At 42.8% G+C, this 14,403-nt stretch overlaps 1 protein-coding gene across 1 annotated transcript in view; it reads left to right on the top strand.

Annotated features, from left to right (window-relative positions):
- plxnb3 (plexin B3) overlaps positions 1-14,403 on the top strand; it is a 158,078-nt gene that overhangs the window by 135,826 nt on the left and 7,849 nt on the right. The window contains 18 exon segments of the mRNA XM_034171829.1: positions 515-684; positions 796-947; positions 1,080-1,185; positions 4,846-4,982; positions 5,843-6,019; positions 6,098-6,263; positions 7,256-7,355; positions 7,358-7,386; positions 7,461-7,565; positions 7,698-7,856; positions 9,021-9,172; positions 9,532-9,632; positions 11,282-11,499; positions 11,718-11,896; positions 12,527-12,593; positions 12,676-12,822; positions 14,153-14,204; positions 14,207-14,232. Of these exon segments, the coding sequence (XP_034027720.1) occupies positions 515-684; positions 796-947; positions 1,080-1,185; positions 4,846-4,982; positions 5,843-6,019; positions 6,098-6,263; positions 7,256-7,355; positions 7,358-7,386; positions 7,461-7,565; positions 7,698-7,856; positions 9,021-9,172; positions 9,532-9,632; positions 11,282-11,499; positions 11,718-11,896; positions 12,527-12,593; positions 12,676-12,822; positions 14,153-14,204; positions 14,207-14,232 (2,243 nt within the window).

Here is a 14,403-nt window from a genome sequence, read left to right as displayed (position 1 = left end):
AAAAAAAGCTTTTTATAAGCCTGTTCTAAATATGAAGAGAAAATCAAACCATTATTGTGAATTTCTGCTCATTCTTTCTTGACCAAGAAAAAGAAACAGCTTGTATTTAATATTTATAAGTTTACAGTTGATTCTGATTCTTTTCTTAACTGGCTCCACCTTGTTTTACCTTAAGCTCTAAGATACGATCACAAAATGGTTTCTGTAACAAGATTGATGAAGAGTTTATGATTTGGCCATTAAAAAAAAAAAAAAATTATTTTTAAATATCTGCTTCATTGGTTGATGTGTTTTCAAATCTCCGTCAGACCAGAAGTCAATTAAGTCCCAAATTCCCAAATTGTTCCAGTGTGCAGCTGAGCGCCGTGCAAGGCTACACACTGACATCAGTGTGTGTGTGTGTGTGTGTGTGTGTGTGTGTGTGTGTGTGTGTGTGCGTGTGTGTGAGGTGTCTTTGTTTTAATGGGGAAAGCATGATGCAAGTGGTGTCCTTTTGCATTTCTTTGTCCTTCAGTTCAGCTGTACGACTGTTCAGCCGGCCAATCAGATTGCTCACAGTGCAGGGCGGTGCCAGAGGAGTACGGCTGTGTGTGGTGTCCAGGAAACTCTGCCCCACAATGTGTTTACAACAAATCCTGCTCCCACATTCCTGTGGAGACCTGCCCCCCTCCTCAGATCACACAGGTGAGTCGCTAATCATCCCCCCCAAAAAATCAACCTGTCTCACTGTTCACTGTTTGCCTGTTGCCATGGAAACATTCCACCTGTCCTCTCTGTTCACCTGTCCATCTGCAGGTGCTTCCTGTGTCTGGTCCTCTGGAGGGTGGAGTTATGGTGACCATCACAGGGTCCAACCTGGGGACAAAGTTTCAGGACGTGGATGGTGGAGTCACAGTGGCAGGTGTGCAGTGTTTGCCCCGCCCTGAGGGATACCAAATCTCAACCAGGTGAGTCACACACACACACACACACACACACACACACGCACACGCGTGCATACACACACATAGCTGTTTTTAAGCTGCACAGTAAAGTTCATGTGTAACAAGAGGTGCGTGTGTGTGTGTGTGTGTGTGTAGGGTTGTGTGTGAACTGCAGCCGAGCGGTGAGCAGAGGGAGGGCCCTGTCCTGGTTACCGTGGGAACAACCGCACCTGGAAGATCACTGCAGAACTTCACCTATCAGGTTTGAACACTGAATGATCTTCAATTCCTTCACATATCACAGTCGCTGAACTCTGTAGTGTCCTTAAGTGTATCATGTGACCTAAAGTGTCTCTGTAATGACCTAAAGTGTCTCTGTAGTGTCCTTAAGTGTATCATGTGACCTAAAGTGTCTCTGTAATGACCTAAAGTGTCTCTGTAGTGTCCTTAAGTGTATCATGTGACCTAAAGTGTCTCAGTAATGACCTAAAGTGTCTCTGTAGTGTCCTAAAATATCTCTGTAGTGTCCTAAAGTGTCTCTGTAGTGTCCTAAAGTATCTCTGTAGTGTCCTAAAGTATCTCTGTAGTGTCCTAAAGTGTCTTGTGACCTAATGTGTCCCTGTAGTGTCCTAAAGTGTCTTGTGTGACCTAAAGTGTCTCGTGTGACCTAAAGTATCTCTTTAGTGTCCTAAAGTGTCTTGTGCCCTAAAGTGTCTTGTGTGACCTAAAGTGTCTCTGTAGTGTCCTAAAGTGTCTTGTGCCCTAAAGTGTCTTGTGTGACCTAAAGTGTCTCTGTAGTGTCCTAAAGTGTCTTGTGTGACCTAAAGTGTCTCTGTAGTGTCCTAAAGTGTCTCATGTGACCTAAAGTGTCTCTGTAGTTTCCTAAAGTGTCTTGTGTGACCTAAAGTATCTCTGTAGTGTCCTAAAGTGTCCCATGTGACCTAAAGTGTCTCTGTAGTGTCCTAAAGTGTCTCATGTGACCTAAAGTGTCTCTGTAGTGTCCTAAAGTGTCTCGTGTGACCTAAAGTATCTCTGTAGTGTCCTAAAGTGTCTCTGTAGTGTCCTAAAGTGTCTTGTGTGAACTAAAGTATCTCTGTCATGTCCTAAAATGTCTTGTGTGCCCTAAAGTGTCTCTGTAGTGTCTTAGAATGTCTCATGTGCCCTAAAGTATCTCTGTAGTTTTGTAAAGTGTCTCATGTGACCTAAAGTGTCTCTGTAGTGTCCTAAAGTGTCTCTGTAGTGTCCTAAAGTGTCTCTGTAGTGTCCTAAAGTGTCTCTGTAGTGTCCTAAAGTGTCTCTGTAGTGTCCTAAAGTGTCTTGTGACCTAAAGTGTCTCTGTAGTGTCCTAAACTGTCTCCTGTGACCTAAAGTATCTCTTTAGTGTCCTAAAGTGTCTTGTGCCCTAAAGTGTCTTGTGTGACCTAAAGTGTCTCTGTAGTGTCCTAAAGTGTCTTGTGTGCCCTAAAGTGTCTTGTGTGACCTAAAGTGTCTCTGTAGTGTCCTAAAGTGTCTTGTGTGACCTAAGGTGTCTCTGTAGTGTCCTAAAGTGTCTCTGTAGTGTCCTAAAGTGTCTCATGTGACCTAAAGTGTCTCGTGTTACCTAAAGCATCTCCGTTGTGACCTAAAGTGTCTCTGTAGTGTCCTAAATTGTCTCCTGTGATCTAAAGTGTCTCGTGTGACCAAAAGTGTCTCTGTAGTGTCCTAAATTGTCTCCTGTGAGCTAAAGTGTCTCGTGTGACCAAAAGTGTCTCTGTAGTGTCCTAAAGTGTCTCATGTGACCTAAAGTGTCTCTGTAGTGTCCTAAAGTGTCTCATGTGACCTAAAGTGTCTCTGTAGTGTCCTAAAGTGTCTTGTGTGACCTAAAGTATCTCTGTAGTGTCCTAAAGTGTCCCATGTGACCTAAAGTGTCTCTGTAGTGTCCTAAAGTGTCTCATGTGACCTAAAGTGTCTCTGTAGTGTCCTAAAGTGTGTTGTGTGACCTAAAGTATCTCTGTAGTGTCCTAAAGTGTCTCATGTGACCTAAAGTGTCTCTGTAGTGTCCTAAAGTGTTTCGTGTGACCTAAAGTATCTCTGTAGTGTCCTAAAGTGTCTTGTGACCTAAAGTATCTCTGTAGTGTCCTAAAGTATCTCTGTAGTGTCCTAAAGTGTCTTGTGACCTAATGTGTCCCTGTAGTGTCCTAAAGTGTCTTGTGTGACCTAAAGTGTCTCGTGTGACCTAATGTGTCCCTGTAGTGTCCTAAAGTGTCTTGTGTGACCTAAAGTGTCTCGTGTGACCTAATGTGTCCCTGTAGTGTCCTAAAGTGTCTTGTGTGACCTAAAGTGTCTCGTGTGACCTAAAGTGTCTCTGTAGTGTCCTAAACTGTCTCGTGTGACCTAAAGTATCTCTTTAGTGTCCTAAAGTGTCTTGTGCCCTAAAGTGTCTTGTGTGACCTAAAGTGTCTCTGTAGTGTCCTAAAGTGTCTTGTGTGACCTAAAGTGTCTCTGTAGTGTCCTAAAGTGTCTTGTGTGACCTAAAGTGCCTCTGTAGTGTCCTAAAGTGATTCATGTGACCTAAAGTGTCTCTGTAGTGTCCTAAATTGTCTCGTGTTACCTAAAGCGTCTCCGTTGTGACCTAAAGTGTCTCTGTAGTGTCCTAAATTGTCTCCTGTGAGCTAAAGTGTCTCGTGTGACCAAAAGTGTCTCTGTAGTGTCCTAAAGTGTCTCATGTGACCTAAAGTGTCTCTGTAGTGTCCTAAAGTGTCTCGTGTGACCTAAAGTGTCTCTGTAGTGTCCTAAAGTGTCTTGTGTGACCTAAAGTGTCCCATGTGACCTAAAGTGTCTCTGTAGTGTCCTAAAGTGTCTCTGTAGTGTCCTAAAGTGTCTCGTGTGACCCAAAGTATCTCTGTAGTGTCTTAAAGTGTCCCATGTGTCCTAAAGTGTCTCATGTGCCCTAAAGTGTCTCTGTAGTTTCGTAAAGTGTCTCGTGTAATCTAAAGTATCTCTGTCATGTCCTAAAATGTCTCGTGTGCCCTAAAGTGTCTCTGTAGTGTCTTAGAATGTCTCATGTGCCCTAAAGTATCTCTGTCATGTCCTAAAATGTCTCGTGTGCCCTAAAGTGTCTCTGTAGTGTCTTAGAATGTCTCATGTGCCCTAAAGTATCTCTGTCGTGTCCTAAAATGTCTCGTGTGACCTAGAGTATCTCTGTAGTGTCTGAAAGTGTCTTGTGTCCTAAAGTATCTCTGTAGTGTCCTAAAGTGTCTCATGTGACCTAAAGTATCTCTGTAGTGTCCTAAAGTGTCTCATGTGACCTAAAGTATCTCTGTAGTGTCCTAAAGTGTCTCATGTGACCTAAAGTATCTCGGTTGTGTCCTAAAGTCTCTCATCTGTGTCAGTATAGTTTCCTAACGTCTTTCTATAATATTCTAAATTCTCGTGTGTCTTCAAGTGTCTCCCTAGTGCTCTGAAGTGTCTCTGTGGTGTGACAATAGTGGCTCTGTAGTACCCAAAAGTGAATCTATATATTGTCCTAAAATGTCTCTGTAGTGTCCAAAAGTGTCTTGATAGTGTCCTAATGTGTGGCTACAGTGTCGCAAATTGTCTCTGAAGTGTCGTAAGTGTCCCATAGTATCTTTATAGTAAAGTGAATCTATAGTGTCTGAAAGTGTTTTTGTAGTGTCCTCAAGTGTCCCACATTTCCTACAATGTCTTTATGTTCACCTAAATTGTCTCTATAATGTGCTAAAGTGTCCGGCAGTAATTCCATGGTGTCCTAAAGTGTCTCTGTAGTATGCTAAAGTGTCATGCAGTGTCTCTGTGGTGTCTTTTGGTGTTTTTGGTGTCTGTAGTATAATTGTCCTTAAACAGTCCGTCTCCTGTGTGAATATTCTTCTGCATTTGAATTTAGGAATGTTCTGATCATGTTGGTGGTATTTTTGTGTTTTAGGACCCGTCCCTCCTGGATCTGGTTCCTGATAGAGGTCCTGTGTCTGGAGGAACCAGACTGACCATCAGAGGACGACAGCTGCTGACGGGACAGACGTCTGATCTCAGCGCCTTCCTCGGCACGCAGCCATGCTACATGTGAGTACTGCAGTATAAATGATAAAACTGCTTCTGCTAGTACTGTTACTGCAGCTACATGGGATACAACTCTGCTACATGTGTGTACTGCAGTCTGCATAGTGTGACAACTGTTAACTAATACTACTAATAATACTTGGCACAGTCCTTTTACATTAAGTACTGTTTTATATGCATCGCAACTACTGCTAGTATTTGGAACACACAGTCTTGTGTAATCTGTAGTACTGTTACTGTTATCACTGGTGCCGACCTTCCTGTGAATACTAAAATGTATTCTGTACTACTACTGTGGGTACTAATACTACAAATACTACTGCAGAATAACTTTCTGTGCTCTGATTCGTTGTCCTTACTTCACACACACATACACACACACACACGCATACTCTGCTGTGAAAGCTGTGTTTGTGTTATAATGTTTAATATTTTAAACTATTTCATTTGATTGAATCATAACTCTCGGCCTCCACCTAGTGGCTACAAAGAGAATCATTTTTGTCGCCTCCTTTTCTGCCGGCTATCATCTTATCCTCCTGCTTCTTTTCCTCCTCTTCCTCTTCTCATTTACCCTCCATCTCTTCTTCCTCTCATCCTGATTCCTCCTTCTCTTACTACTCTCCTCTTGTTTCTCTCCTGTTTCCAATTCCCCCTCTACTTCTTTTTCCTTCTGTTCCTCCTTGCATCCTGGTTCCACCTTCTCTTCTTCCTCTCCTCTCATTCCTTATCTTCCTCACCTCCTCTTTCCTTCTCTTCTTCCTCTTTAATCTTTTCCTTCTCTTCCTCTCCTCCTTTTTCCGACTCTTGTTCACCTCCTCTTTCCTTCTTTTCTTCCTGTTTCCTCCTTCCTCTCTTCTCAGTGTGGAGGAGGTGAACGACACTCAGCTGGTTTGTCAGACCGGTTCCACTAACCACACAGGTGGCGTGACTGTTCAGGTTCTGTTCGGTAAAGCGGTCAGGACGGTTCCTAACGCTGTCTACCGTTACCTTGACGATCCTGTCATCACGGATGCTACGCCCAGCGAGAGCTTCTACGAGTAAGAACTAATCACGTCTGCTTTTTGTTTAAATTCTTTGCAACCTGATGAAGTGACGACTTCCTGGTTGTGATGCAGCGGTGGGCGGGCCATCACGGTGACCGGCAGGAACTTGTACGTGGTGCAGCAGCCAATCATCTCAGTTTGGGTGGAGCCTCTGGCAGGTCAAAGGGTGAAACGCAGAAGACGATTGGCTCTCCTCACAGCCAAGCAGAAGCTGCTCTTCAACAGCACCATGACAACGGTGAGATGACGCAGCCAATGTATATTTTAAAATTTGGGGATTGGATTGATTATATCATAATACAAACTATGTTTAAAGTAAAAAATAAACTTTTGACACAACATGTCCAGGACCTGTTCAAAATGAGGGACTCCAGTTTTGCGAGGAACATTATTATTTCAGAAATCAATGATTTGAACTACCATTAAAAAGTCATTGTGTTTCTGTTAAAGGTGTTAATATTTGGAATAATTGCCCGGATAAAATCACTCGGTAGTTTGGTTGGCTTTAAAAGGCTCTTCAAAAATTATTTGATTAGTTGCTATCGCATGATGAATTAGGTTTATTGATTTTGTTTTGTTTTTGGTGCACTGCTGTTTGCATGTTTGTATTTTTGACATTTTAGTTCAGGGATTAATTCATCCTTTGTTTTAGTTATGATGGGTATATGTATAATTTTGTATACATATGTATAATTTTTATTTTTGGTTAAAGGGGTGGGCATCTGCAAGCTTTTGCTTCTGCCTACACCCTTTTGGGGACATGGGTGAATTGTTGGATTATTTTCTTTCTTTGTAAGTTTCTTATTGTTTTGGATCTGTGTGTGCCAAATAAATTCATTCATTCATTCATTCAATCAATCAGAGCTAAGCTCCTGACTGATGACTCTGATGGGGTCAAAGGTCAGAAAAATGATTGGTTGCTTTATGATTTCCATTTTTCTGAAATTCTCACACATAGAACTTGTGACACTGTCTGTCTGTCTGACATGTTTGTTACTGCCTGTAATCTGTGTGTCCCCATACTGTCTCTCTGTCCTCTCTTCTGTCTGTCGTCATCCCTTTCTGTCCTCCTGTCTCTTGTCTCACTTGCCTGTTCCATCTCCTCTGTTTCTCTGCCCTCCTCGTTCCTGTTTGTCTGTCCTCCTGTCTGTTGTCCAACTTCACTGTCTCTCCTCTTCTGTTTGTCTGTCCTCCTCCTGTCTGTCTCCTCCTCCTCCCTGTCTGTCTCAGGTATCAGAGCTCTGCAAAGTTGGGTCTTCTTCAGAGATGACGTGTGTGACCCCCAGAGTGTCCCCAGAGGTCAAAGTGAAAGGTGTCTGGTTCCAGCTGGACATGTCAGGGTCGACTATGAGAGCATTAAGGTACCTGTCTGTCTGTCTGTCTGTTTGTCTGAGTTTGTCCATGGGGATCTGAAACCTGTCTGTGTGTCTTTCAGGGTAAAAGCTTCACTTATTATCCGAACCCGGAGTTTTTTCCTCTTAATCGTGATGATCCTGACGCTCCGTTCCATTTCAAACCTGGAGGAGTGATCGCTGTGGAGGTACAACGCACGCTGGCACAGACAAACCCATGTGGCGTCTCTCAGCTGTTGAAGATGCTGAGACAGACGGTGTGCACAGGTGTTGAAATCTTGTTTTCCCTGTTGCCATGGTGACACCTGGCGTTCCCTCAGGGTCAGCACCTGACCAGAGCGATGACCAGACAGGAAGTGGTGGCCCTGCTCGGAGATCAGAAGTGTGAGGTGAAAACTCTGGTCAACACTCACCTGTACTGTGAACCACCGGAGACCCAACCAGAGAGTCTGGACAACAACGAGCTGCCCAGCCTCAAGGTGGTGCACACGCCGACGCACACAGTCTCAAAAATAAAAGAGAGGAAAAAAGTAGGCAGGGCCTTTACTTAGCTCTCCTGCAGTGAGAATGAGGTTTTTAACTGAAATTATTTATGAATTTTAAAAACACTAAATTTGAGATAGACTTGTATTATGTTCTAATTTTTTTTCCAATTTTATAATTGCTGGAGCACAAGAAGCATGAATTTTGGTAATTCTACAGTAAGGGAATTATAATCAGAGCAAATTTTTAATGGTCTGAAAAAATATGGCCAGATTTTACAGTCACTGTAATTCTGTTAACGTAGAATTGTGCGGAGCTATAGTTACATCTGCAAGGTTACTTAGCAAGTTGCTGAGTAGAAGTCTAACGTTATCTGATGAATACTTACTGGGAGATAGAAATAATCTGTCAGCCACATGAGCTTGGATAGTAGAGTATTGATTAAACTAGCTAGCAAGTGAGTGTGATTAAGATTGAGATGAAATAAGGAGGATCTTCTTGTAACACTGACTGTGACCTTAGATTTTAGTTTAAATGTGTTATCTTAAGGGCAGCACGGTGGCTTAGTGGTTAGCACTGTTGCCTCACAGCGAGAAGGTCATGGCTCAATTCCCGCCTGTGGCCTTTCTGTGTGGAGTTTGCATGTTCTCCCTGTGTGTGTGTGGGTTTCCTCTGGGTGCTCCGGTTTCCTCCCACATCCAAAGACATGCGGGTTAGGTAGATTGGAATCTTTAAATTGTCCATAGGTGTGCGTGTTCATTTCTCTGTTTGTGGCCCTGTGACAGACTGGCATCCGGTCCGGGGTCTACCCCGCTTTGTGCTCTGTGACTGCTGGGATAGGCTCCAGCCCCCCGCGACCCTTAATTGGACTAAGCGGTTGAAGATGAGTGTGTGTGTATGTGTGTTATCTTAAATCTCAACGCTATCTTGGATAGTAAACGTAGTGGCTAAGCTAGCTGGCGAGTGAGTGTGATTAAGACTGAGATGAAATAAGGAGGATCTTCTTGTAGCACCGACTGCTATCTTAAATATCCATGCTAGGTTTGATCATAAACTTACTACCTAAGCTAGCTAGTGAGTCAGTGCAATTAAGACTGTAACAAAATGAGGAGCATGTCTTTGTGTGTTTGGGGGCTGAACTTTAACCTTCTTTATCCCAGGTGTTCATGGGAAACCTGGAGGTGGACCTGGGATTGGTGCAGTACGACACTGACTCTCTGCTTCCCCCCGTCCCATTGGCTGCTCAGGTGGGTTTGGGAGCTGGAGCAGCCATGGTCGTCCTGTCAGTGCTGGTGGTCATCCTGATGTACAGGTATGTTCCCATCACGTTGACGTTGATCAGAGCTGGCAGTGTGCATGGTTATAGACTCCCTATGTACTGACCTCTTTGATCTCCTCTGGAAATATAATCATAAGCCATAACTCCATGAAAGGGGTGCTGCCCTCTTCAGCAGAAGACAGGTTTTCAGATTTGAACATAAACGTTTTAGCTTTGTAGTAGCATGTTGTGTAAGCACAAACGTTGTGAACATGCCCAGTGGCTCCCGTGCCACAGGGCTGTGTTCATATTTTTGGAATCAGGAAGACAACAAGGAGACCACCTTCAAACTGAGGCATGCTGTTCATCTGTCTATTTCAATCTTTGTCATTATTGTTTGTGTGACGATGCAGGAGGAAGAGCAAACAGGCTCTCAGGGACTACAAGAAGGTTCTGCTTCAGCTGGAAACTCTGGAGATCAACGTTGGTGACCAGTGTCGCAAAGAGTTTACAGGTACACCCTCCAAGAATGAAAAGTCTTCTAGTTTTACACTGTAAACCTAGAAGAATTTTGTCGTTGCCATTTGCTGAAAATTATTTTATTCTTAAATGAATTAAGGACAGTGTTGTATAAAGTATTGGAAAATCACACTTAAGTAAAAGTACAGATACCCATTTAAAAAATAACTTTGGTAGAAGTTGAAGTCACCGATTGAAATGCTACTCAAGTAAAAGTCTTAAAGTATCTAGTATTTATTGTACTTAAGTATGACAAGTAATGTACAACTATATGTACTCAAGTATTGAAAGTAAAAGTGCAAGTAAATGTTAATAATCAAAAACGGACTGATTTTTTTAATATTACAAAGTTTATCTAGACTTGCAAATGACTGGTAGTATTAGTCAAAATAGTGAAAATTGTGCACATCACACAAAAACACTTCAGAAACAAGGTTTCAAAACCTAGAGAGTAGGCTACTCACTAGGTGTTCACAGGAAACAGTTATTTATTTCTATATGTATTTATTTATTTTCATTGTTACATGGTTTTATCTTTTCTGTTTTGTTTCATCAGGTTCTTTTTGTCTCTTTCTCTAAAATTGTATTGTAACATTATTAGTCTATTATTATTGACTATTATTGTCTATTATGTAGACTATTATTGTTGTTGCTATTATTAATATGAATAAAAATAAATTTAAAAAATTATAATTTGACTCTTTTACAACAACGAATGATGAGCCATTAATTATACAGAAAACAAATCAACACAAACGTGCTGATGTGAACAGCTTAATGCTAACTTTAACATTGAAAACGCCATAGACATGCTAAAGCATTAGCATCGGTCCTGTTTTTAAGTTATAAAATACATCTATCAACTGTTTCAGAAGACTATAACAGGTCGGTTTAACATAAAAATATTAAATATTACTCACAGACATATGCTCTTCAGTGTTTTAGCAGGGAAAAATTAGGATAAAGTGACAATGAATCCACGAATCGTAGATCGAAGCACTGCTTCGATCATTTTCCTGACAAACAAGTGCGCAACTGCAAAGAAACCTACCGGACATGCCTGATGACAAATCAGCCTGACTTCGTTGCAGTCACTAGTAATCAGTGGTGTCTCTGGCTGAAAACACAACTTTTTTTGTGTGTGTGTGTGTGTGTTTTTTTTTTTTTTTTTTTGTAATGAGTAACGGCATGGCGCATAGAAAATGTATCGGAGTAGAAGTATGCAATTAAGGTCTGAAATAAAGTAGTAAAAGTGAAAGTAAGCTGAATTTAAAAAACTCAAGTAAAGTACAAAGTCTCCCAAAATGTACTTAAGTACAGTAGTGAAGTATTTTTACTTCGTTACTATACAGCACTGATTCAGGAAATAAAGTTTGTCATCAACAGATTTATGCAGTTGTTCTTTCATGTTGTAGTTGCATGTTACAATCATACAATTCAGTCGCTCCTTGTGGTCGCACGCTGCAGTTTGAAAGTCTGTTTACTGCTTCCTTCATTAAAAATCTTCATTCCCTGTTTTAGCCCAGCAGGATAAACACCGTGTGTCGCTTGGAGCCTGAACCTAAACAGTCTCTTAAATCATGTTTTAACCCGGCGCTCAGACTGTGTTGCCCATTGTAATTTCTGCTTCTTCTTCCCATGCAGACCTGATGACAGAGATGATGGACCTGAGTAGTGATGTAGGAGGACCAGGAGTCCCCCTTCTGGATTACAGGATGTATGCAGAGAGAGTCTTCTTTCCTGGCCACCAGACGGCACCACTGAGTCGCCAGCTGGACCTCCCGGACTCCAGAAGGCAGACGGTGGAACAGGGCCTCCTTCAGCTCAACAACCTGCTCAACAATAGGCTGTTCCTGACCAGGGTGGGTGACAGGACTCTGGCTTTAACACCCACTGCTGCATTTGATGAAACCAAGCAAACCTGATGCCTGTCTCAAAACCAGATTGTGGATGTTGCTGCACGAGGATTTGGCAAAATAAATGTTATCTTTGGGTTGCAGATCAGTGGGCAGGGCTGGGGACTTGGTGAGGCTGTGACGTCTTGTAGGTCTTAACCTGACCTGATGTTGTCTTCTCTCAGTTCATCCACACGCTGGAGGCCCAGCAGGGTTTCTCTCAGAGGGATCGGGGTTATGTTGCCAGTCTGCTCACCATAGCTCTGCACGATAAGCTTGAGTACTTCACCGAGGTCATGAAGAGTCTGCTGCAGGACCTGGTGCAACAATATGTGACCAAGAATCCCAAACTTATGCTACGCCGGTATGCAGAGCAAATAAAAAACTCTACACATGTACACAAAAACATGACTTAAAGACCAAAATGACCATCCAGAAGGTAGACTGACTGTCTAATCTAGTCTCTGATATCTCAGGCTGGTTTTGTGGTTTTTATATACTGCTGGCAGCTCACTGTTCTCATGGTTTGGAACTATGGTCTTCTACAAGTCCTGTGATCCTGCATTCTCCATGGACATCAGGTTGAGGAAGTCCTTAAACTGTTGCTTCCATTAGCATATCGGATCAGAATCTACAGTGATCGCTGCCTGGACCTGCTGTCTGCTTTCTTTGGTGTCTAACCGTTTGAATGAACCTCTCTGAGGTCACCTCAGTGTCCTTGTCTAAGGTCTCCTTTGACTCTAAACACATGTAGATTATTACCTCCATTTATACCTCAGGATAATATCTCAAAAACCTCATATGAGATTTCAGTTAAACTTGGTGGAATTCAGTCTGAGGTCATTGAAGAGTTGATTACATTTTGAACCAGATGTGGTTCCATGTGGTGGATCCTGGTCCAGACAGGCTGTTGTACAGGAATTGTAGAAATATCCTGTATTTAAGTTCTCTGTAGTCGTTGTCCAACAGGAAGTCTCTGATGTGTGTTTTTCAGGACAGAGACTGTTGTAGAAAAGATGCTGACCAACTGGATGTCCATCTGCCTGTACTCCTTCCTGAAGGTAGACACCCGTTTGTCTTTCTCCAGTAACAGGGCATTCTACCCTCAGGATGGTGCTATAAACCCATCTGTCTGTCTGACAGGAAGTGGCGGGTGAGCCTCTCTACATGCTCTACAGAGCCATTAAGTATCAGGTCGATAAAGGACCTGTCGACGCTGTGACGGGAAAAGCCAAGCGAACGCTCAATGACAGCCACCTGTTGCGGGAAGACATTGACTACTACCCTGTGGTAACCATAGCAACACAAACACATGTCGTACATGTGCATGAAAGTGCCATTTCAAACTATCCTAATGCTGCACCGGCAAAACACCTCAATGCCGTTAAAGACAGGACACTATGATACCCTTAAAGACAGGACACCATGATACTGTTAAAGACAGGACACCATGATACTGTTAAAGACAGGACACCATGATACTGTTAAAGACAGGACACCATGATACCGTTAAAGACAAGACATCTCAATACCGTTAAAGACAGGACACCTAGATAGCATTAAAGACAGGACACCATGATACCATTAAAGACAGGACACCTAGATAGCATTAAAGACAGGACACCTAGATAGCATTAAAGACAGGATACCTAGATAGCATTAAAGACAGGACACCTAGATAGCATTAAAGGCAGGACACCTAGATACCATTAAAGGCAGGACACCTAGATACCATTAAAGGCAGGACACCATGATACCTTTAAAGACAGGACACCTAGATAGCATTAAAGGCAGGACACCATGGTACCTTTAAAGACAGGACACCTAGATAGCATTAAAGGCAGGACACCATGGTACCATTAAAGACAGGACACCTAGATACCGTTAAAGGCAGGACACCATGATACCTTTAAAGTCAGGTCAGGACACCTAGATACCGTTAAAGGCAGGACGCCATGATCCCTTTAAAGACAGGACACCACGATAGCGTTAAAGACAGGACACCGCAATAGCGTAAAGCACAGGACACCGCGATACCGTTAAAGACCGGACACCGCGATACCTTTAAAGACCGGACACCGCGATACCTTTAAAGACCGGACGCCGTAATACCGTTAAAGACCGGACACCTCGATACCCTTAAAGACAGGACGCCGTAATACCGTTAAAGACCGGACACCTCGATACCCTTAAAGACAGGACGCCGTAATACTGTTAAAGACCGGATACCTCAATACCCTTAAAGACAGGACGCCGTAATACTGTTAAAGACCAGATACCTCAATATCCTTTAGACAAGACGCCGCAATACTGTTAAAGACAGTACATCTCCATACCGTTAAAGACAGGACACAGCGATACCGTTAAAGACAGGGCACCTCCATACTGTTAAAGACAGGACACAGGGATAGCGTTAAAGACAGGGCACCTCCATACTGTTAAAGACAGGACACAGGGATAGCGTTAAAGACAGGGCACCTCCATACTGTTAAAGACAGGACACCTCGATACCGTTAAAGACAGTACATCTCCATACCGTTAATGACAGGACACCAGAAGATTTAGTTTTTTGTTTGAAAATGTAAATTTGACAATGATCTTGTTATAAACTGTTCCTCAGACACTGACCGTCCTGGTGAAGAACGGAGTTGAGGTTCAGCCGTGTCCTGTTAAGTGCTGGACACAGACACAATCACACAGGTACGTCTGTTCAGCCTTCTGTCTGTCTGTTCATCTGTCTGTATCTATTCATGTCTGTCTGTCTGTCTGTTCGTGTCTGTCTGTTCAGCTGTCCATGTATTCTGTTCCTCACTTGTCTGTTTGTTCATCTGTGTATGTCTGTCTGTCCAGTTGTGTCTGTCTGTTCCATTC

Source organism: Thalassophryne amazonica, chromosome 6, assembly GCF_902500255.1.
Source record: "Thalassophryne amazonica chromosome 6, fThaAma1.1, whole genome shotgun sequence".
Lineage (NCBI taxonomy): Eukaryota > Metazoa > Chordata > Actinopteri > Batrachoidiformes > Batrachoididae > Thalassophryne > Thalassophryne amazonica.
The sequence above is the reverse complement of the archived record's forward strand: the minus strand, read 5'-3'. Positions and strand labels throughout refer to the sequence as shown.